The sequence below is a fragment of the Parasteatoda tepidariorum genome, chromosome 6, assembly GCF_982258835.1.
Source record: "Parasteatoda tepidariorum strain Cologne lab strain chromosome 6, Ptep-v5.0, whole genome shotgun sequence".
NCBI classification, from domain to species: Eukaryota; Metazoa; Arthropoda; class Arachnida; order Araneae; family Theridiidae; genus Parasteatoda; species Parasteatoda tepidariorum.
The window spans coordinates 18,136,978-18,160,173 of record NC_141760.1 but is presented as its reverse complement, the minus strand read 5'-3'; the positions used below and the strand labels follow the sequence as shown (position 1 = coordinate 18,160,173).

At 29.5% G+C, this 23,196-nt stretch overlaps 1 protein-coding gene and 2 non-coding genes across 4 annotated transcripts in view; all 3 read right to left on the bottom strand.

The window, feature by feature from the left end:
- Nucleotides 1–386: 386 nt before the first annotated feature.
- On the bottom strand, nt 387–468 carry TRNAS-UGA (transfer RNA serine (anticodon UGA)). Its single transcript has one exon. It is a non-coding gene; the product is annotated as a tRNA-Ser (tRNA).
- Nucleotides 469–1,838: 1,370 nt separating this feature from the next.
- LOC107444351 (uncharacterized) overlaps nt 1,839–23,196 on the bottom strand; it is a 32,925-nt gene continuing 11,567 nt past the window's right edge. The window contains exons 1-3 of one of the 2 annotated variants that reach the window (XM_016058464.5): nt 16,264–16,480; nt 6,399–6,717; nt 1,839–3,086 (exon numbers count right to left, since the gene is read on the bottom strand). In XM_016058464.5, the coding sequence (XP_015913950.1) occupies nt 2,353–3,086; nt 6,399–6,717; nt 16,264–16,266 (1,056 nt within the window). In that variant the 5' untranslated portion in view covers nt 16,267–16,480 and the 3' untranslated portion in view covers nt 1,839–2,352. Of the gene's footprint in view, nt 3,087–6,398; nt 6,718–16,263; nt 16,481–23,196 lie in introns of those variants that run through there. The other variant, XM_016058465.5, reaches the window with a different exon arrangement.
- TRNAS-UGA (transfer RNA serine (anticodon UGA)) lies at nt 21,738–21,819 on the bottom strand. Its single transcript has one exon. It is a non-coding gene; the product is annotated as a tRNA-Ser (tRNA).

Here is a 23,196-nt window from a genome sequence, read left to right as displayed (position 1 = left end):
ATTTGAAAAATCATTGTTGAGCCTTGTTTGGAAAATTTTATCTTTAACGAAGAGAAAAACACCGGTGTTTAATGATGTATTTCATAACAATATATTATTAAAATGCTAAATATAATATTTTTTACTTATTTTGACGTAAATTAATAAAAAATAATAAAAAAGCGTGGAAAATATGTTTAATAAAAGTTCTACATCCAAGGGTTAAGTAGTGATATGCTCATGATTCACCCCTCCCCCCGAAAAAAAATTTATTCTTACACTGAAAACCGTAAGATTGAAAATAACAGGTTATTTTTATAAGTTTAATTAAAAAAATTAGTTTGTTAAATATTATGGATATCAAAAGATTCAATAACTACGAAATCTTAGATTCATAAAAGAAGTAACGCAGCCGGCAGGATTCGAACCTGCGCGGGGAGACCCCAATGGATTTCAAGTCCATCGCCTTAACCACTCGGCCACGACTGCTTATTTATCATAAAGATTTCAATTTTGCGGAGTCCCACATATACGAAACACAAGGTTGAATCTTTGATTACTCTTTCAGCAGCTGCGCGATAATTTATTAATGACTGTTTATGTAATAAAATTTAGTTTTATCTATATCAGCAAGTTTCAGCAAAGTGTTGAAAACAAAATAGTATAGATCCTGTATCATCAAGTACACTTAACATTATCTGTCTTAAAAGTACCGTGTACAAAGTCTAGGTAGGGAATAAAAATAAGAAATTTATTGCTTTCTGATTTTTTTTTCCTTCTGAAAAATGTATGGTACTTAAACTATATCTAGTTCTCGATTTATTATTTTTGCAGTAATATTTAGGAATTGATTTTTTTTTTTCAAATTAGGAAATTACTTACAAAAATATAAATTAAATATAGTTACTTATAAGGTTAAAATACTGAGTTACTTAGCTGTACACAATATTTGCCTAATTATACTATTTATTTTTTTTACAAAAAATATTTAAAAAAAATAAAAGTATGTATTTTATTTTATTTTATAACCGGTGTTGAACAGCCGACCCGATTCTAAGTTTACGACTATCGATGTTCAAAGTTCGTAACTTTGTAATTTTGAACCCAACCTAGAAGACAGGGGAACTCCCGAATCAAGCATTGGGACAAACCAGCTTTAGTGGGGCCTTTTAATGAAATCAACTCGCATCTGCGTTACATGGAGAGGAAAGCCACGAATACCTCCCATGGTGAGCCCGACAATGGCATTCTAACCCATTTTCGTCCATCTGCCACTGAGATTATTTTACGTCAGCACTGTAGTCACTGCAAGCCGGGAGCAAGTAATAATATCCATTTATTTACTTTCATTTGTGCTTTATTCAAGTTTTTAGTCTTTATCTACATAGCACAAAGTATATCCTATCACTCGTTGGATAATAGTGTATTATTTATTTTTTATCAGAATTTGATGCAAAAATACAAAAGCAATCTTCAGAAAACTGAAGAAAAAAAAAGGTTTAATGAAACCAAAATTGAAATTTACTAGTAAGAGAAATAGGATGACAATACAAAATATCAAGATCTACTAAGTAGACAACATACACGCACACAGATTACGCAAAAAGAGAAATAACTCTTTATTGCAATTGGCCCCTGCTTCTCAAGGAGAGTTAAAAGAAAAGATCGTTTAGCAAAAAATTTCTAACAATGGTTGACCACTGTAAATACACATTTTTTTAAAGTAATTGTATCGCTAAGCCGTTCGTGATAAATTACTGATAAGTTATGACAATTTTTTATCAATATAGAAAATTGTTTAAGTGCTTTAAAAAGTAACTTGACATTTTCTTTTTTTAAGAAACTCAACATTGAAAATATTTTAGTATTGTACAAATAGTATTTCATTTTATTTAACATTTGTAAATGGCAACAGTGTTTACTACACAAGAATATCTACATGTTAGATAAATCACACATTTTTTTATTTAAAAAAATTATTAAGATACATAAAGCATTGGGTTTTTTTTTTTTTACAACTTTTGCTAAACATATAAATGCATCAAATTTTTTAAAAAATACATAGTTCCCACTGTTTTTTTCTGATACATAGAGCATCCATTATCAAATTTTCTTCAATTTCAAGTTTGCATACAAAAACAAACGACATTATAAAGTATATATATAAGATACAAGAAAGGCGTCCTATTTAAAATTGTTTGTAAGAAAAATTAGAAAAATTCTAAAGAAAAACACTAAAAAACCTTTTAAATGAACAGAAAAAAAAATATGCTTGAAAAAATTATTAACTCTTAATTAATCATCAAAATTCATTTGAAAATTAATGGGTAAGCGTTTTGTTAAGATTATAGTCGAAAATTTTTTTTATCCGGCTCATTCAAGCACTTTATGTGATTCCACTGCTTGCAACTCCAGTAACAAAGAATTAATGGTTTCTGCAACCATTTCGGAATATTTCGATTTCCCATTTTTAATATCATCAACGGATGAAAGAAATGCCAAAATGCTCAAAGCAACATTGATTGTCCGAAATATGCCTCGTGCTGTCAAGTCAACGCAGCGCCACAAGGATCGGCCATCAGCCGAAGCAAAGAAGCTTAAAAAAGCCATTTCCTGCACTGCCGCCTTTTCCACAATACGAACGCTCATTTTAGATAAGTCAAATGAAATTGGATTCTTCTTAAAGGAATCATAAATTCTCCATGTGGCTGATCGTACTGCAGGACTATCGCAAAACTCTTTAAGTAATAGTTGCATTTTGTAACTTGCATTACGTATAATTGCTTCTAAATTCTTATTATTCAAATTTGGTAAGCGGTTATTTGTAATAAGTGCTGATAAGTAAGATCGTAGATTATTCCAAGCTTCACCACCTTTTGAATAAATAACTGCAACTTCACGAATAACTATTAAAACATCGTTGATATTTGCAAAGCCGCAACCAAATACTTCTCGAAGATGAGTGTCCAAATCTTTGTTTCTATCAAACCAAGGAAGAAGCTCTTCTGTTTGTCGCCTATCTTCTTCTAATGTTGCTTTTAATTCTTTTAATGTTTGAGCATTGAATCCACATTCCACAAGAGGCACAGCAAAGGTCGTAGCACCTCCTAAATAAAAAAAGCATAAAATTATACTATAAATAATTGAAAACAAATAAAATTGAGTCGAAATAACAAAGTTACTAAGGTTTTTATGCGTAAAAAGTACTATATTGATATGCACTTATTCACTCTTTTCATGCAGCTATTTTGCTTCTATCTAGACAGATGGTGAGACAACGTTTTTGGGTACTTTTCGCAGCTAGCTAAATTAAAGTAAATACTTCGGAAAACAACATTTCGAGCAAGAAGCTTCAGCCAGAAGTTGCAAAGGTTTCTATGTATAAAAAGCACTATTTTAACATGCACTTATTTACACTTTTCATGCAGCTATTTTGTTGCTATATAGAGAACAAATGAGACAATGTTTCTTCAGTACTTATTGACGCAAAATTCTATTCAACAGATTAAATAATTTAGACGAAAAGCATAAAAAATAGTAGTAATAGTAATACTAATAAGTTAAGTCAAATATAGTAATCTTTTTACATATAACTTCTCTGTTGTACAAATCGTGAACAAAATCGGTCGAATAGTTCCCGAGAAATCGAATTTTGAACGGCTGACTCTTTTGAAATTTAATTTCTCAGGAACTTATTCAACCAATTTTGCTCAAGATTTGTACTTTACCATGTAAAAGTATAATCTTTAAAATTATGCAAAAAATTGCATACCTTACAACTCAAAATTTTTTAGACCATTATTAAAAATAATTTTAAAAAAATATTAACTAAAAATTTTTTTTTGCGTGGAATTATCTTTGAATGAACGAATTTTATAATTGTGCGCAAAAATTTTTCAATTCACTTAAAAATTTCTAAGGGTTGACCCTTTAATGTTAATTTTACTTTTTGCGTATTTTGCTATATTTCGAGAAATTTTTTGGGTCATCTAACGAAATTATGGAGACCATATTTCCCAGATTGTGGCAAACCTCTTCATTTTGGGGGTCAGAAATCCGAATCCGTCGAAAAAAAGGTATGTTTATTCAGAGAAAGTACGTTTTTGTGTCTGATTTCGTAACTTAAAATATCGTCTACACTTATTGATTAGCACATTTGAGGTCACTCCTTCAAACTATTAAGATTGAGTAGAAGAAGGTGAAGATCCGATCATTGGATCAAAGGTTATTCAGGGTGATCTTTTTTTGCGTACTCTACCTAAAACAGTTATAACTCTAAAATATACGTCCTGCTGTCTCATAATTGGTGCCCCGCAGTGGGCTGATCGTTAAGACAAGGTTCCCAGCAGATCACCGAAGTCAAGCATCACTGGCTGCGATCAGTGTGCGGGTGGGTGACCACTTAGATCACAGTGCGTAGGGATCGAGGGTGTGCGGTATTGGTCCTCGTTAAACTGTTCTACAGTAAAGTGCTCGACTTCGAGTGCAGATCGTCGGGCTACCGAAGCTGGGGTGCCATCCCCTCTGCAGAGGATCAAAATTGTGATGGCATGTCTTCGGATCATCCTCAGGGATGTTTCCCATACCGTCGCCAATAGCCTATTGGGCAGTTCTAGAACGACGTAAATGAACTACAGAACAGTCTCGAAATTGGTTGGGAAAATATCTTTATTGTCTGTATATATAGGGTATTCAATTTTCCTTTAAATCACAACATCTCCCTTCCTCTTCTGAAAAAAGGGGTAAGCATACAGAGAATGGGTAATATAGTAGAATTATTTATGTAACAGGGTATTTAAAAGGACATAAAAAAGCCTTCTTTGAAGAAGAAAAATTTTTTTTAAATATTTAAAAATTTAGTCTTATTGAAAAAAAATTTTAAATATGTAATCCGAAAATTAAATAAAACTCAACAGAAATTTAAGTAATAAGGTAAAATAGGGCGTTACTTTTCATTGAACATATAAAAACTATTAAAAGATGTAAACATAACTTTTGCTTCCTACCGTACAGAAATAAAAAAAAGAGAGAAAACATGCTTAAAAAATCAATTATAAATTTAACAGAAGAGAATATGTTTACTATTCTAAGCTTCATTTTTACGTTTGAAAACGTGAAGCTTATCGAAGTCTTTTGAAAAATTGCACTTTCTATTTTCGTTTGCTATACGAGTAGTAACACGAATATAAAGTCTGAAATAGGATTCAATCACAAGACTTCAATTCTTGAAAAAAATTTAGCGTAGGTCAGTGAGGAAAAAAAAAACTATGCTCTTTTTAAATATTTTTGATCTATTTCGTTAGTATAGCTACTGGTACTTAAACCAATTTATTATTTAAACCAATGTATTTTTATATTCTTTCTATTATTAACGTATAATTACTGGCTTGACGGTGATTTTAATATAAATAAGGATGCTGAAGAAGGGAAAGTATTTTGTGACGTCTTAAAACAAGTACATAGGCAGGATATGAAAATCCAACCGACGACAAACATCAATTGAGACAGTTTTTGCAACCCATGATTTGAAATGTTGTGACGTTTAACGAAGTCAATTCAGAAAGAAAAAGCATTTGACCAATGGGTAACCAGCAGGGGTCTGTCCAGACATTTTGTAAAAGGTCCGTTTTTCGTGAAATTGTGAAAAAATTACTCACATTCTTTCAACTAGGGTCCGCTTTTATGAATTTGTGGAAATAGGGTCCGTTATTGCAAAAAAAAAAAAAACTTTTTCAAGGAGTTTTTAAATTGTAAAGACATACAAGATTATGCTCAACACTGTAAAATTATAATTAAAAAAATTAAATTTTAAAAAATAAACAACAATTGCTGCTTCTAAATGAGAGATGCAACATACAAATATTTGGTATTTAGTCTATACTGCTGAACGCAGAATATTAATTTCGGACGAATAATGGAAGAATCGTCTGCCGAAGACAAAACTTAATTCGTTTACATCCATCTTTCTTGTTTTCTGCACTGGAAAGGGTTTATTCGATTAACAAAATAATAATGAAGATAAACAAATTTGTGAAGGGTCCGATTAAAAGAAAAATCATTTTGTGAAGGGTCCGTTTTTATGAAAAGATATTTTGTGAAGGGTTCGTTAACGGACCCAAATTTCTTCTAAACAGACCCCTGACCAGTGATCGTAATAAGGAGCTCACAACTTTTGTGTTGAATTTTTTTTTCTTTATTTGTTTGTTTGTTTTTAAATTCCCCATTCAATTTGGCACCTTGGCGATGGTAGTTAGCGTGGCAAATCAGGATATGGGAATATCCCCTCATGCTTAGCTGTTAAAATCTCACATAAGTCATCAAAAGCATATTATTCGCCAAAAGGTATTACTATTCCATACTGCGAAAACTTTGAAAACTCGACCTTAAAGGCTGTTTAATAAATTTGAAATTAAACATACCCACGCTACCAACGGTAGAGCCATATTTCATCAATTCTTTTCCAATAGGTTTCCAATCCTTAGAGAAAGTCAAGCCAAAACCGACGAATGCTGCCAAGCTTCCCAATAGGGTAGCTCCATTTCCTACAGCCCGGGCAGTACTGCTATGTTGATGAATTCTATCAAATTTATCCTGAAACTCTGCTAGTGCCGAGAGTGTATCAAGCCTACAATTGCGCCACTTTTTAAAGTTAGCGCGACAGCGGTCTCCATCTACCCTGATTTCATTCCACGTACTCTGAACTTTGTTTAATTTTTTGATCAAGCTCTTTTGCAGATCCTAAAAAAAATATCAACAATAAATAAACATAAGCCTTAATAAACAATAAATAGGCAATAAGCATTAATATAAAGAAGTAGGGGAATAAAAATTTTTTTTAAAAAAGTTTGTTTGAAATGAATTTACAAGATTCTAAACCAATGGTTTCTAACTTACAAGTGGTCGGGGGCCGCAATTAAAAAAACCACTTAAATGGCGGTCACAACTTTATCAAAAACGGAGTACATAGGACTCTTTTATGCTTGAAGGAACATTAAATATTACTGTCAGTTTTTAATATTAAAAAGAAAAATAACAAGCATTACAAGTAATACTTGTTACGTATCATTTTGAATCTTCTCTTAATCAGAAACTTAGTGACAAGATATTTATTCTTTTAAATTTAATTCTGTGATAAATTAACATTTTTTTCGACTTATAAGGAATTATAGCAACAACAAAAAATTTCTCGAGCATCTGAAATTAATTTTTTTTTCTTTTCCGCTCATGCGATATTCAATTCAAGGAATTTAAATAAAACATGAAATTCATTCCCTCTTTTATGCGTTTTAAAATTTACAAATGTAAATAATTTCGTCCAAAATGAGTGGTTTCCAAAAGTTAAATGGAAGAGTTTCTTCGAGAAAATTACTGATACGCACATGCTGAATTATATTCACAAAATACAAAAAAAAAAAAAAAAAAACGAAATAAAAAAGAGCAACATACACGATTATTTTTGTATTTAAATATTTTCCTGGATGCAAACCCTGAGAAAAAAATTTTTTGCACCGTTGGCATGCTAAATTTTACAGAAACGAAGAAATTAGATTTTTTTAAACGTAAGAAAAGTATTTTAAATCCATATCGATTTTTTACGAAAATTTTTCGCAAAAAAAAACAACTAATATATTTTCGTTCGCGGGCCACAAAAAAAAAGGCTTCGAGGGCCGCCAGTTGGTAACGACTGTTCTAAACCAATGATTCCACACTTGAAAAGACAAATATTTTTCAACGGCTCCCAGAAAAAGAGAAATAAAAAATTTAATTTTCAATATAGTACACTTTTTATCACACTATTAATTTGTTAAAAACTAATTTTTACCAATGCATGCATACCGAAGCTTTTTTATCAATTTTCACGAAGTTAACCCGAAATTGAAATATTGTATTTGCATAACAATCGCTACATCACTTTACAGTTTACATTAAATTAAATATTTTTTAAAATAACTTACATATTTTGTATCGCTCTAAAAAAAGTTACACGACTTAAGAATCAGGTCAATTTCCTATCTGTGAAAATAATTCTACTATGTTATCTAATCAGATTTTAAAAAAAAAAAAATCGCTTACTTTGGTATTAACTGGGTATTTTTGTGTGAGGTTATTTAAAACAAAAGTTGAATAATAATTTACGCTCTAAATTTAAAGTATTTAAGCTATTATAATTAAGAAGAATAACAGAAGATTTAGAATAAGCTTATACATTACCTTATATTTCAACTTAACATGCAAATAACAATTTAATATTAAAATATCATGCAATTTTATTTTATTTTATCCGTCATTGAACAGCAGACCTAATTCTGGGTTTACGACTACTAATGTTCAACTCCGTAGCCTTGTAATTTTGAACTAATCCAGAAGACTCCTGGATCAATACTCCCAGAGGTATTGATTTGTAATGGGAACAGATCATTAAAATTTCTGAGTGCTCCGTTCTTGTCTTGGTGATTAGCATTGAAAACTTGCCCGGAATCGCATTAACATAAGGCAAAGTCTATAAATTTAAAACGGAACAGTAACAATTTGACCTTGGCCCCACTTGGGTTCAAAATTGGTTCAAACCCAAGCATCCAAGAATTATCTATAAAAGCATGCACCGATATTGGAATGCCTAGATTTTTTTAATATTGGTCCTAGAATGACCTATTAGGGCCTACATTGGCCAATATAGAACCTTCATTGGATATAAAATATCGGGTGAATCTGACAATTCTATATAGTATCGATATTGGTTGTAAAGTGGCTGTAAAATATCAGGTGAATCTGAAAATTCTATATAGCACCGATATTGGTTGTGAAGTGGCTGTAAAATATCGGGTGAATCTAACAATTCTATATAGGACCGATACTGGTTGTAAAGTGGCTGTAAAATATCAGGTGAATCTGACAATTCTATATAGCACCGATATTGGTTGTAAAGTGGTTGTAAAATATCGGGTGAATCTGACAATTCTATATAGGACCGATATTGGTTGTAAAGTGGCTGTAAAATATCGGGTCAATCTGACAATTCTATATAGGACCGATACTGGTTGTAAAGTGGTTGTAAAATATCGGGTGAATCTGACAATTCTATATAGGACCGATATTGGTTGTAAAGTGGCTGTAAAATATCGGGTGAATCTGACAATTCTATATAGCACCGATATTGGTTGTAAAGTGGTTGTAAAATATCGGGTGAATCTGACAATTCTATATAGGACCGATATTGGTTGTAAAGTGGCTGTAAAATATCGGGTCAATCTGACAATTCTATATAGGACCGATACTGGTTGTAAAGTGGTTGTAAAATATCGGGTGAATCTGACAATTCTATATAGGACCGATATTGGTTGTAAAGTGGCTGTAAAATATCGGGTCAATCTGACAATTCTATATAGCACCGATACTGGTTGTAAAGTGGTTGTAAAATATCGGGTGAATCTGACAATTCTATATAGGACCGATATTGGTTGTAAAGTGGCTGTAAAATATCGGGTGAATCTGACAATTCTATATAGGACCGATATTGGTTGTAAAGTGGTTGTAAAATATCGGGTGAATCTGACAATTCTATATAGGACCGATACTGGTTGTAAAGTGGCTGTAAAATATCAGGTGAATCTGACAATTCTATATAGCACCGATATTGGTTGTAAAGTGGCTGTAAAATATCGGGTCAATCTGACAATTCTATATAGGACCGATACTGGTTGTAAAGTGGCTGTAAAATATCGGGTCAATCTGACAATTCTATATAGGACCGAAATTGGTTGTAAAGTGGCTGTAAAATATCTGGTAAATCGGAAAATTCTATACAGTGCCAAAAACGGAAGCATAAAGGCCTTTTGAATCTTTACTGAATATTGGCCCAATGACGGTCCAAGTTATTTTTCTGCTAAGCAGGTAAGCACTCATGCCTAGTCAAAAGTCTAAAACTGCTGCAGATCTTGGTAGATCAGGGACCAGCTCATCTGCATGAAGGAGTACACTCCCTTTCTACGTCTCAACAACTCGTGTGTCAGTCATATTTTAGAGTTATTTTTTTTTATAAATAACGAAACTGTACATACACTGATTTTTATTTTTATTTTTTTATTATTTTTTTATTTATTTATTTTTTGAAAGTATACAGTTATGATAATTTTACCTATTGATACATTTGATCATGGCACGTTTAAAAACTTTGTTCTTAGAATATAGGGTTATGTGAAGATGGACTTAATTTTTTTTTTAATTCTCCAAAACTTCTTTAAAAGACATAACATATAAAAGTAAAAATATGAAAATATAATTTTTGAAATTTTTATTTAATAAAGCTTTTTTTATTGAAGTAGGCAAAGATGTAGGGTTGCCGAATTTAAGTTTTTAAAAAAAAGCCTATCAGTTTTTTTTAATCACTAAAAAAAGACCGTTTATTATAACCATGATGAAAAGGATGTAGATTGACAAATGGACTGAGTAAATATAAACACAAAAAATATAAAACGCCTGTTTTAATAAAAACAGTTAGAAAAATAAAGAATAATTTACATATTTGTAGTTGATAGACATAATAGAGCTTTAAATAAGATAATATTCTTATTGACATAAGGCTGAAATAAAAACTAGAGTTCCGGATCGGGTTTTAAAATTTTGCTTACATGATATACTTAATCTATAAATCTAACGCTTATTTCCGTTACACAGAGGAGGAAAAAAAATATTCCATGATTAAGAGAACTTCTACAGGAGTGGTTGGAATTTGAATTTATTGAGCAACGATAACTAAGATAAGAATAAGCTTTCTAGTAAAAATTTAGTTTGAAGTTGCCGATGTTCAATTTATTCATGCATGCTTCTTTTCAATATTAAACATACATTAACTGAAATTGAAAATGAAATAAAATTTTCCCGAGTTTTTTGTTCAGTTACGTAAAAATAAAATATTATTTAAAAAAAAATACAAAAACTACCTTCGAAAAATTTATTTATTAATTAGGTTGAAACAAATGCTGATCTTTTAACGTGTGTTTTTACTAACTAGGTCATTAATCTTTAATAATGTCAAAATTAGTAATAGCATTAAAATAATGTGCTATTTGTAAAAAAAATATATTCATATTCGGTTTTCAAATGATGTCTTTTATGTATTCCTTTATTTCTTTTTCGTGGAATCAAAAATGCGATTATTTCTTTAACTAAATTGGCAACACTAAAATCATCCAGAATAATTCAATTTTTAGATTATCTTAAGTGATAGTTTAAGTTGTGTTGAATACGTTAAGTATCTATTTAGAATATTTTTGCGTGTTTATAGAAATAAAAACTTAGCTACGCGAAGTAATTGATTGGATAAATTTTTTATTCCTTCTAAAGTGTCTGTAGAAATTTTAAACATAAATGGTGATATGGTGCACAGCATATAGTTTGTCTACGGTAAGAACTCCCCCCGTCACAAAGTCTACGGCCGTCTGCTGCTATGGAAACAAGAATAGCGCATTTCAGGGAGGGTAGAACAAGAATAGCGCATTTCAGGCAGCCCGGTGGCTGAGCGGTAGCACTTCGCGCTGCTGTGCCACAAGTCCCTGGTTCGATCCTCGGGCCGTGCAAGGTTGACTCAGCCTTTCATCCCTTCAGTGGGTCGATAAATGAGTACCAAGCATGTTTGGGAACTAAACACTGGGGGTTCCGCGTTCGGCTGACCACCTGACCGGAACATCTGCTCCTGCACTCCAGAGCCCAAGGTCAAGAAAACTGAGATGGACACAGTAGGCCTTGGCCCTCTATGGGCTGTCGCGCCGCTGAGTTTGGTTTAGTTAGCTTCCCTTCACACTAGGGCCAGCACAATAAGAAAAAAATTCCCTTTCTCTCGCCGACCCGGTCCAAAACCTGTCCAAAACAGTGACCCCACACCCCTACTTGAAATAGTTACCATAGTTACCATAGTCACCACCATGGGTCCAGGCGAATGGCTAGGGGAGTTCTTACTTTAGACAAACTATACCAATTAATGATAACGGAGCTTGCCTTTTTCGAACTATCTGTTATACGATACTTAAGGGTGTCTTGGAGAGAGATTCTACTTTCGTCGTCCTCCATGTTAGTCTATGGAGAATTATATGATTCTTAGCCTACTCATTATATAGTCACTAATTAACATTTTGGAATTTCTTTTGCTTCATAGTATGCTTTGAAATGTCTACTATTAAACTATCTTACAAAATTTTCAGTTGGAAGATTTTAAATATTTTTAAAACTTTTTTGAAACTAACATGTTCTTCGAAAGACTGAAATTTGGGAGATAAACTTTAATTACAAGTTTATTTTTAACATTTTTGGAAAAATTTTAAGACAGATTTAAAGCTTAAGACACTCTCTATAACTTAAGATTAATATTTTAATTCTAGGTTTTATACATATTACGTAAATCGTAAATTAGTTTCAATAATTTCAATCATCAGACTCAAAATTTCCTTCCCCTTCTAAAACCCTTTTCAACATAATTACCCACAGCGAAAATTACCCTTTGCACCGCAGGAGGCTGAAACCAGCTTTCACTGTGATTTATGACTCTCCCTACCACCTTTTCTTATGTGCATCCTCATGCATTTCTGTTTGTATTTCATGCTTAGATTTTGTGGAGGAGCGTTTGTTATAGATTATCGTAGATTGCTAATATGGGACATTACTTTTAAAATTAAAAAAAAAGGCTGCATTGACGTCGTCAGATAAAATTTATGTATATATATATATATAATATAAACCGAAATACACGCATGGATTGATAAAAATAACTTTTTCTAATATATGACAAAAACATGGCATTAAACAGAAGAAAATTATATTTCACAATCAAATCAATATCTTTTACTAACATTCAATATCTAATTATGAAAACTGAAACATCTTGTTTCTATGATGGAGAGTGTTCCGTAATCTACATCCTCATATATAATTTTAGAATCTTCTTTAAGAATTAAGTTTAAAAAAATATACAAATTAGGAATCGCAAAATATAATTTAAGAGCGGGAGAAAACGATAAGAAAATCGTCAGAATCACTATTAAGATAAACGGAATTAAAACTTTAAAAACAGTTTGATTGCCGAATTTAGTTTGAAGTGTCTCAAATAAGTGTCTTTCAATTCCTCTATGTTTTTTCGGAATCTAAACATACATTTTTAATCTCACCTTCTCAATTGATGAATGATCATGTTTTAATTTTTTTTTTCTTCCCTAAAGTGTTATTTTGTGATCCTTTTTTTTTATATCTCATTTGTGACTAGAATTCTAGACATTTATCGAGGAGGTAGTATTTACGGAACATTCTATACACAATTCAATGAAAAAGTACTATTAAGTGAGCAGAAAATTACTAATCAATTACAAATTATCTAATATCGAGTGATAATCAGTAAAAAGATTGATATCCATCGAATTTAAATCAATGTTTCTTTATTTGTCATGACATTTACAGAATACATTTTTCTTTTCGAAAACTATCAGTGAGACAATTGATTTTGTGAAGAAATAAAGGAAAGATTTTTTTCTATGCATGGCTCTCTTATTTTATTGAAAATGTAATTAATAAAATATTTAGAGTAATCTATGTGTAATTATCAAGTGAACAATATATATATATATATATATATATATATATATATATATATAGATAGATAGATAGATAGATAGATTTCAAGTGTAACAGAGGGGAAATCACCCAAATATTTTATTCTAAAAAATATATTTAATATTTTTGAAAACAAAAATTCTATTAGGATATGCTACTTTAGGGTGCAATGTTTAATTAATTGGCATAAAATAATAAAAGAACCTCATGAATAAATTGATTAAATGTAGTTTTAACAGAGGGGACAAATAAAATCCCATATTTTTATCTAATCCCATATCATTATCTTTATTAAATCCCATATTATTATAGCACTCTTATTTTAGCTAAATTCTGTGATTTAGACCATCCGAAACATTATCTGTGTTTTATTATTTTTTTATAAATTATCACATTTCGAGGAAAAATAAATTATTATAAGACAGAAAGGATATGGAATGTAACAGAGGGGACGTCTTACAAATTTGACTAAAAGTTAAAGGGAAATATCACTATTAAATGTGACTCTTCGGTTATTTAAAATTGGAGTTGGCAGCATTACTATAATTGAAACCCGTACTACATCTTTGTAGTTATATTTGAAAGTTTTTGTTTTACCAGACTCTGTTTAAAAAGAAAAAAAAAGTGCATCCTTTGCTTCTTTCTCAATTTCAGCTTTTCGGGCAACAAAATTAACTACCGATTTTTTTCCAAGAACTTTTTACACTTGCGAAACTATCTATAGCAACATCAAAAGATTCCCAGTGTTTTAAATGGTGACTGGTATACATTAAATATGTCGGGTCCCAAAGTCCACCAAGTTCCTAAACAAATCTATGCCTCTGGGGGTACTGATCGATGTCTTTGGATTGGATTCAAAATTATGAGGCTACGGAGTTGAACATTGGTAGCCGCAAGCTAAAATTTGGGTCTGTTGTTCAACGACGGTTATAAAATAAAAAGTCAATCGAATGATTGTCGCAAGTCGCTATATTTAGTAATTCTATGTATTTATTAGGCAAATAACGGTGATTTTAATAACAAATTCACATTTTCGTCAATAGCACATACACATTTTATATGGTGTTTTACCTACGCATGAAATATAGATAGGAGACACTATATATTTGAGATAATTTTTGACTTAAAATATAAGAAATTTTTTTTTCACAGTAATTACTGCATAATTAAACAGGAACAATTTATTTAACAATATAAATCAAACTATACGTAAAATCGTTTTATTTTTAATAACGGATTCTTCTTTAAAAAAAGGGTTTTTTTGGTAGAATTAGTCAAAATCATGAATGCCCTCTATGATAAATTTTCATGCAGAAGTGATAAATAAATTTATATAGATTTATATAGATGATAAATTGTCATGCATTGATCATGCAGAACTCAAAAAATAAATAAATGAATGAATAACTTTTGAATTTATAAATTACAACAAATTTACTTAAAAATGATACCAAATACAATGATATTGCTTAAACTTGAAAAATTCACTACTGGTTTCAATTGGCAACAATCATATATATATATATATATATATATATATATATATATATATATATAAAATCGTCGTTTGATTTGAACTTCAAATTATCTTGGTTGAGATGATAATAAACTAACGAAGGAAAAGAAAGTAACTATGAGAACTTTAAAATGAAAATGATAACTATAAAATATTACGCTTTACTTAGAATTGTAGAAAGAACACAAAATACATATTGGCTTTATGAATTTTCTTAGAGTTCAAGCTTAAAAACACTGAAATTATCTAAATTTAAAAAATCGGAAAAAAGTAACAGTGAATAGTAGAACCACGTTTGGAATTTAAAACGCTATGCATGTAACATTATGAATAAAATTTAAAAAGTGAATAATGAAGTAAAAGAAATATCTCTAAGAAATTTTTTTATTAAAATTTTAAATAATTAAATTGCTAAGATTTCACGAAGTATAATTTATTTGTTATAAAAAGAAAAACTTGCTTATTTCATTCACCAGGAACATAAGAAATTCGTGCTTTTACTTAGTCCTTTTCTGAAGTAAGGCATGACCGCAGTGGTCAGACCCATGGAGTTGTCAGACCTCCCAAACAGTGTAAAAAGAGTGTGAAATGGGGGTTTGACATGATTGACGACTTAACTGTACTACTTGGGGGAAAGAAAAACACCTGGTTATTTTTGTCCGAGTGTCTCATCGAAGTTTTTCCCGACTCCAAGACACCCTTAATGGAGCATTGGAACTAGTTTTCTACGATTTCAAAGCAATTGCTTAAATTTGATACATAGGAAACTTTGACAATATCACTGATATTTCTTGAAATCAGATAAAATTGAAATCTAAGTTCTTCCGCGATGGGAAATCCTTAGGCAACAGCTATTTTCAGAAAATCCTAAGCCTAAAAAGCAAACTTAAATAACAAAAACATTATAACATTTACTCATTTTTTAAAAGCAAATTTAGCATGAAAATAATTCACATATATTGCATTTTTCTACAGTTATCTATGAATTTGATTCATTGTGATTTTGATAACTTTCAAAAATTATTAATGTAATTCCTTATTCATAATTTTGTATTTACTTCACTGTAATATTAATTTAGGTAAAATAGTTTTCAGCCTAAGATTACTTAATTAGATTAATAATTATTATTAGAATAAATATGATCCTAATAATAAAATAAATTAATGCTCACCATAATTTCAATGTTCTCTGCAGCAAAATTTCAACAAAATTATTGAGATTTAATTTTTATGTACGTTAAAATCTCTACAACTATTTGTAAACTATGCAGTTTTTTATTTATTATATAGGACAAATATTCAATTACAAATTGAAAAATTAAAGACTATACAAAATGTCTCAAAAATCGCTGTCTGCGCCCGAAACACAACAACATACATATAATGGGTAGGGTTACAATTACAAACGAGAGTTAATAAATCGCCAAACTTTAGATAATGGCTCCGTTTCAGCTTTCCGAAAGTCGAAAGATGATATCTTATTGCTCCAGGCTCGCTAAAAATGGAATGTTTTTCAAATACTGTATTATGCAGCTTGTTTATTTTATGACCCAAGAAACTTGGGACTAACACCCCCAATTTCTAAATTTCTTACAATATTTATGTTTTCTTTAAAAATAAAAATAAATTATCTTTTTAGACGACAAAATAATTTAAATAAAAATGAGCTAGAATTTACTAAATATATAATACATAATTCTATTATTTTACTAATCATTGAAAATAATTGTGTACGTAATAGATGTATGTGCAGTGCGCAAAAATAAAAATAAATGAAGAAAGAAGGAATTTCTGTGAACATCTGCTAATCTAATGACAGGATTTTTACGCACTAGGACTCAAACTTAATGGTTCACGTGGTTGACCGCCAACATGCTAATTAATAAGTGCAGGCGAATTTTTAAGTTTCCTAAATGATACTCAAAAGCGTAACCAACTTTTTTCGACGGACACGGATTTCTGACTAATTAGTGCAGATAATATATTTTAAGTTATGAAATAAGACACAATAGCTTACTTCCTCTGAATAAACATATTTTTTTTGACGAGTTTAGATCCCTTATCCTCAAAATGTAGGGAGTATCCGCAAGTTGCAAAAGATGGTCCCAATAATTTGATCAAGAGAGCGGTTCAAAGTTTTGACCCCTTAATGTTAATTTTACTTTTTGCGTATTTCGTTCGATCTAAAAACTTAAGCGAATTAGAAAAAAAAAATTGTGCATACAATTATAAGATTCGTTTATCCGAAGATAATTAATTCCATGCCAAAAACAATTTTTAATAACCATTTATTACTTTTTGTTATCTTATTTCATAATAATGGGGGGGGGGATTTTAATTGTAAGGTACAATTTTTTACTTCATTTTAAAGAATGTAAAGAGAGCAAAATCGACCGAATAGTTTTTTAGAAGTCAAACTTGATATGTATGATATTTTAGAGAGTTGGAATCCAGCACTTGAAAATCCGATCATTAGATCAAAAGTTTTTCAGGGTGATTCAGACTTTTTTTTGTACACCGTAAATTTGTTTTAAAGCTATGATTAATAGGTCTTCGATAGTTTCGTGCCTATAGTCTCTGAAATTTTAACTCTAGCCCTGTAAGAAAAACTTATCTAAATGCTTGCAACACAATAAATTTAAACGTATAGAAACCAGAGCCTTACTCAAGATGAGCAAAACAAAAAAAGTTAACAAAAACTGTCTGTACAAAAAAAATCACACATTAGTTTGTTTTTCTATTTTAATGCACATAAATAGATAAACAACTTTATAAAAATTTAAAAAAATATCTTTTATGCTATTTTTTCATTTTTTTATTGATGGAATTTTAAAGTTATTCTCTCTACTTTTTGTCGTTAATTAAGTTGATACAATGGTTTTCATATGATGATTGAATTTTATAAACTGAAACATGTTTAAAAATTAAAACATGTTTATTAAGCTTCTTTTTTTTCCTTCGATTGTTTTGGATGAGTTAATAAATTTCGAAGAATAAAACTTGCCAGAATTTAAAATATATTTTAAAAATAAAAAGTTTGGCAGTATTTTTTTTTTATTTGTATCATTCATTTTCTTATTCATTTACTTTTTTTTTACTTATTTTTTATTTATTTATTTTCATTTATTTATTTTTATTTATTTATTTAATTTTTATTTATTTACTTTTATCTATTTATTTATTTATTTTCTTTTTATTTGTCCTAACTGATAAATATGTCATAAAAAATGGATTTCTCAAAAAACTCTCAGATTTTAATTTTTAGAGCAGAAAACTTTCCTACCTGTTCAATATTATTCCTAAAAAATATACTAAGAAATTCCGTCAGTATTGTATTTTAAGTAAAAATAGCAAGTAATCAAAAGCGCAAGAACATTTTTTTTCTCTCTTTTACTTATTTGTTTTCATTGGAGAAATATTTTCTTTTAAATCATTTCAATTTTTTAAAAATTTAATACATTCATTCATCTTTATATTTTCGAACGATATTTTTGATATAATCAACATAGGAGGATATTTAAAAAATAAAAAATATTAAACATTAAGCTTTTAACTGTAAATTCTTCATTTATTAAAAATAGATCTTTAAACCTTTATTAATTTGAAAAGCGAGGAATAGGACTTACGCGGAAGTCATTCACTATTTTTCAATTGGGAATAACACATTATTAAGGTAACTGTTATACTATGAAAACAGAACGGTGGTCATAGTATGTTAGATAACTATGTACATGATTTTTGATTAAGCGAGTGGAAAATACACTTTTGATATGAGAGTTTGCTTAAGATACCAGTGCAAAAACTTGATTTTGAGCAAAATTTTTGAAATTGAGTTTACTATAAATTTAGAATCTCTGTGCTCTTAACTTTCTAAAAATACCTTACTTTTGTTCGTACTACAATTATTTACAAAGTTATAGTAGTTTTTGTTCCAGGTGATAACATTGGATAGACTAGTGATTTTAATTCTTTAAATGCGTTTATCTCAAAATCAAGTTTTTTCACATTTTACACCATATTAAAAACGATATCTCATGCTGTTTTTATAATAATTGTCTACAATTTTTCATAAGTGGTTATGATTATAGTACACAAGTTTTCAACTACAGACTAAAAGAAAAAAAAGCAGAATTTCATTTTTTTTTTGCATGTTTTTTTGCAAACACAAGTGCGGAAATTTTTTAAAAATTGCTTTTTTAACTACATCGATCCCTAACTCAATAGTATACGCACTTGCTTTCGCGAAAATAGTTCAAAACATAGTTAACAGCCTTCTAAATAAAATCCTCAGAGAATTTTTTGTTTCATGCGATAGCGTATATCCAAAAAACAAATTTTTATTTTTACCTAAAAATAGCCGTAAAAATGAAAATAAGAATTACGACAATGGTTTCTGCTAGTTTTATAAGTTTTTACACACAATAAAACAAATAAATGAGTTTTTTTTTAATTTTACATTAATATTTTTAAAAAGAAGTTCTCGAAAGTAGTCGGATACCTTAAATTAGTACAATTCAGTTTTAGAATGTAGTTCAATTAGCTCAGTATGCTCAGTCTTGTAATGTGATGTAATTAAAAGTAAATTATCATACATTTAAATGCAAGTTACTAAAACAAAATCTGAACGTAGACGTTCTAGAAATTAAATGATTACCTGTTATCAAGTTCGTTAAGATAAAAAACAAATAAATAAAACTTTATTTTTGTGAAATTCGAAATAACTAAATTAGTGACAGAACAAAAATAGCCATTACCAAATTTAAATATTTTCATGGTTAGTGATACACTACAAGATTTTAGCATCAGTAGAAGTTACTTCGTTTAACTGTAATAGAGATAACGCGCCAAATCTGCTCTCATTGTGTTATAAAAAAGGGAAAACCCCTTCTGCCGTCCCTCTACCACCCCACCACCAGTTATCTTTCTCACGATTGTTTGCAGTTAAGCGTTATTTTAGAAGAAAGCTTATCGTTTGAACTCGAATTGATTATGCGATATTATCTAATGAATCGAGATAGGCATTTTAAATAATTTTATAGTTGTGAAATAGATAAGTTGTATACTTTATACCTTATTTATTAAAAATTATTTGTGATTTTCGGAGCTGTAAATATTTTTCGAAAAGGATGAGTCTGAACAGAGCTGACTGACTTGAAACAGCAAAAAAATTCTTTTATATTATATTCTCTTAATTGTGAGATTTTTAAAATAAATAATTTATTTTTTTGTTCAATAATTTTTTTTTTCGTTTTATTTTATAAATTTAAAAAAGTTCCAAGTTTTGAAGTAAGCGTTGACGGCAGAAGAAATTATAAGATAAAATATAGATAAAAAACATTTTAATGAAATAATGAACTGAAACTAGATAATACTACAGGGACACTGCCTCCTATTATAATCATTATAACCCATGATTGTAATAATCTTTTTTTGTTAGTTGTTAACGTAAACAGCTGTTACATTTGAATTAAAAAATATTCAGTTGGAAGATCTCAAAATGTTTCATTGCATTCATACAAATTTTTTTTAACAGATTTCAATTCAATTGAGGCAAAATTCAAACTTAATATTTTTCTGAATCACCATTAAAACTTTATTTATAATTTTGTTACATTAATTCCTATTTATTTTTTGAATACGTTTGAAACTCTAAGCGTTTTTCGCCAAAGAGATAACTGAGTATCAGTGTCAAAAGTTAATTCCAAATATTTTATAATTTTTCATTCATTATAATAATAATTATTAATGTTGACTGGATAAAGTTATACTCAAGTTTATAATAAAATTTTCTATTTACTGTTTAATATCAGTAAAACAATTAATGACCGGTTTAAATATGCTTATCATAAAATATTGCTTAATGAGGTAATATCCCTGAAGTACTATTTTATAAAATAAAACACCAGTTTAGTTTAAAGCCTTTATTTTGGAATGCTAATCAAAAACGTAATAAGGAAGAAAATAAATAATAACTGCAAGGAAATACTTCGATCTCTTTAAGGCAGATGAGACACCGGTGTCCCTTTTATTTATTTTTTTATTGTAAAAAACAGTCCAATAATGATTTCGGAAATATATTTGATTATCGGAAATATATTTGCATTAAAACATAAAATCCAAAAAAAGTTGTTGAAAATTTTTCTATTTATTCATATTCAAAAATTTATCAATAATAGATTTTGTAAATTAAAGTAATTTCAATGACTAATAACTGTTTCTCTTAGATCTAAATGAGTGCAAATTTGAAAAATCATTGTTGAGTCTTGTTTGGAAAATTTTATCTTTAACGCAGAAAAAAACACCGGTGTTTAATGGTGTATTTCATAACTATAAATTATTAAAATGTTAAATATAATATTTTTTACTTATTTTGACGTAAATTAATAAAAAATAATAAAAAAAAGTGTGGAAAATATGTTTAATAAAAATTCTACATCCAAGGGTTAAGTAGTAATACGCTCATGATTCGTCTCCCTCCCCCCCCCCGGAAAAAAAGTTATTCTTACACTGAAAATTGAGGTAAGAAAACCGTAAGATTCAAAATAACAGGTTATTTTTAAAAGTTTAATTAAAAATTAGTTTAATAAATATTATGGATATCAAAAGATTCAATAACTACAAAATCTTAGATTCATAAAAAAAGTAACGCAGCCGGCAGGATTCGAACCTACGCGGGGAAACCCCAATGGATTTCAAGTCCATCGCCTTAACCACTCGGCCACGACTGCTCATTTATCATAAAGATTTCAATTTTGCGGAGTCCCACATATACGAAACACAAGGTTGATAACTTTGATTACTTTTTCAGCAGCTGCGTGATAATTTATTAATGTCTGTTTATGTAGTAAAATTTAGTTTTATCTATAACAGTAAGTTTCAGCAAAGTGTTGAAAATAAAATATTATAGATCCTGTATCATCATGTACACTTAACATTATCTTTCTTAAAAGTACCGTGTACAAAGTCTAGGTGGGGAATAAAAATAAGAAATTTATTGATTTCTGATAGATTTTTTTTTCTTCTGAAAAATTTATAGTATTTAAACTATTTCTAGTTCTCGATTTATTATTTTTGTAGTAGTATTTAGGCATTGATTTTTTTTTTCAAATTAAGAAATAACTTACAAAAATATAAATTAAATATAGTTACTTATAAGGTTAAAATATTGAGTTACTTAGCTGTACACAATATTTGCATAATTATACTATTTATTTTTTTTTATAAAAAAAATAAAAGAAAGTATTTCATTTTATTTAATGAATAGTCGACCCGATTCTAAGTTTACGACTATCAATGTTCAAAGTCCTTAGCTTTGAACCCAACCTAGAAGACAGGGGAACTCCCGAATCAAGCATTGGGACAAACCAGCTTTTGTGGGGCCTTTTAATGAAATTAACTCGCATATGCGTTACATGGGGAGGAAAGTCACTGCAAGCCGGGAGAAAATAATAATATATCCATTTATTTACTTTCATTTGTGCTTTATTCAAGTCTTTAGTCTTTATCTACATAACACAAGGTATATCTTATCATTCGTTGGATAATAGTGTATTGTTTATTTTTTTTATCAGAATTTGATACAAAAATACAAAAGCAATCTTCGGAAAACTAAAAAAAAAAAACGTTTAAGGAAACCAAAGTTTAAATTTACAAGTAGGGGAAATAGGATGATAATAAAAATATCAAGATCAGTGTTTTCCAAATAGCGGCCCGGGGGCCGCATCCGGCCCGCGAAGCTCTTTTTGTGGCCTGTGAACTAAAATATATTAGTTGTCAGTTTTTTGTTGACAATTTTCGTAAAAAATATAGATGGGTTTAAAATACTTTTCTCATTAATAAAAACCGTTACTGTGAGATTTAACATACCAATGGTGCAAAAAAATTTATTTCTCAGGTTTTGCATCCAAGAAAATATTTATTCAAATACAAAAATAATCGTGTATGTTGCTTATTTCATTTTTGTTGTATTTTGTGAATATAATTTAGCGTATCAGAAATTTTCTCGAAGAAATTTTTCGGTTTTTGAAACCACTCATTTTGAACGAACACACAAATTTTAAATGTAAATATCTATCCTCTGGTGGTTGCAGCAGACAAACCTCAAT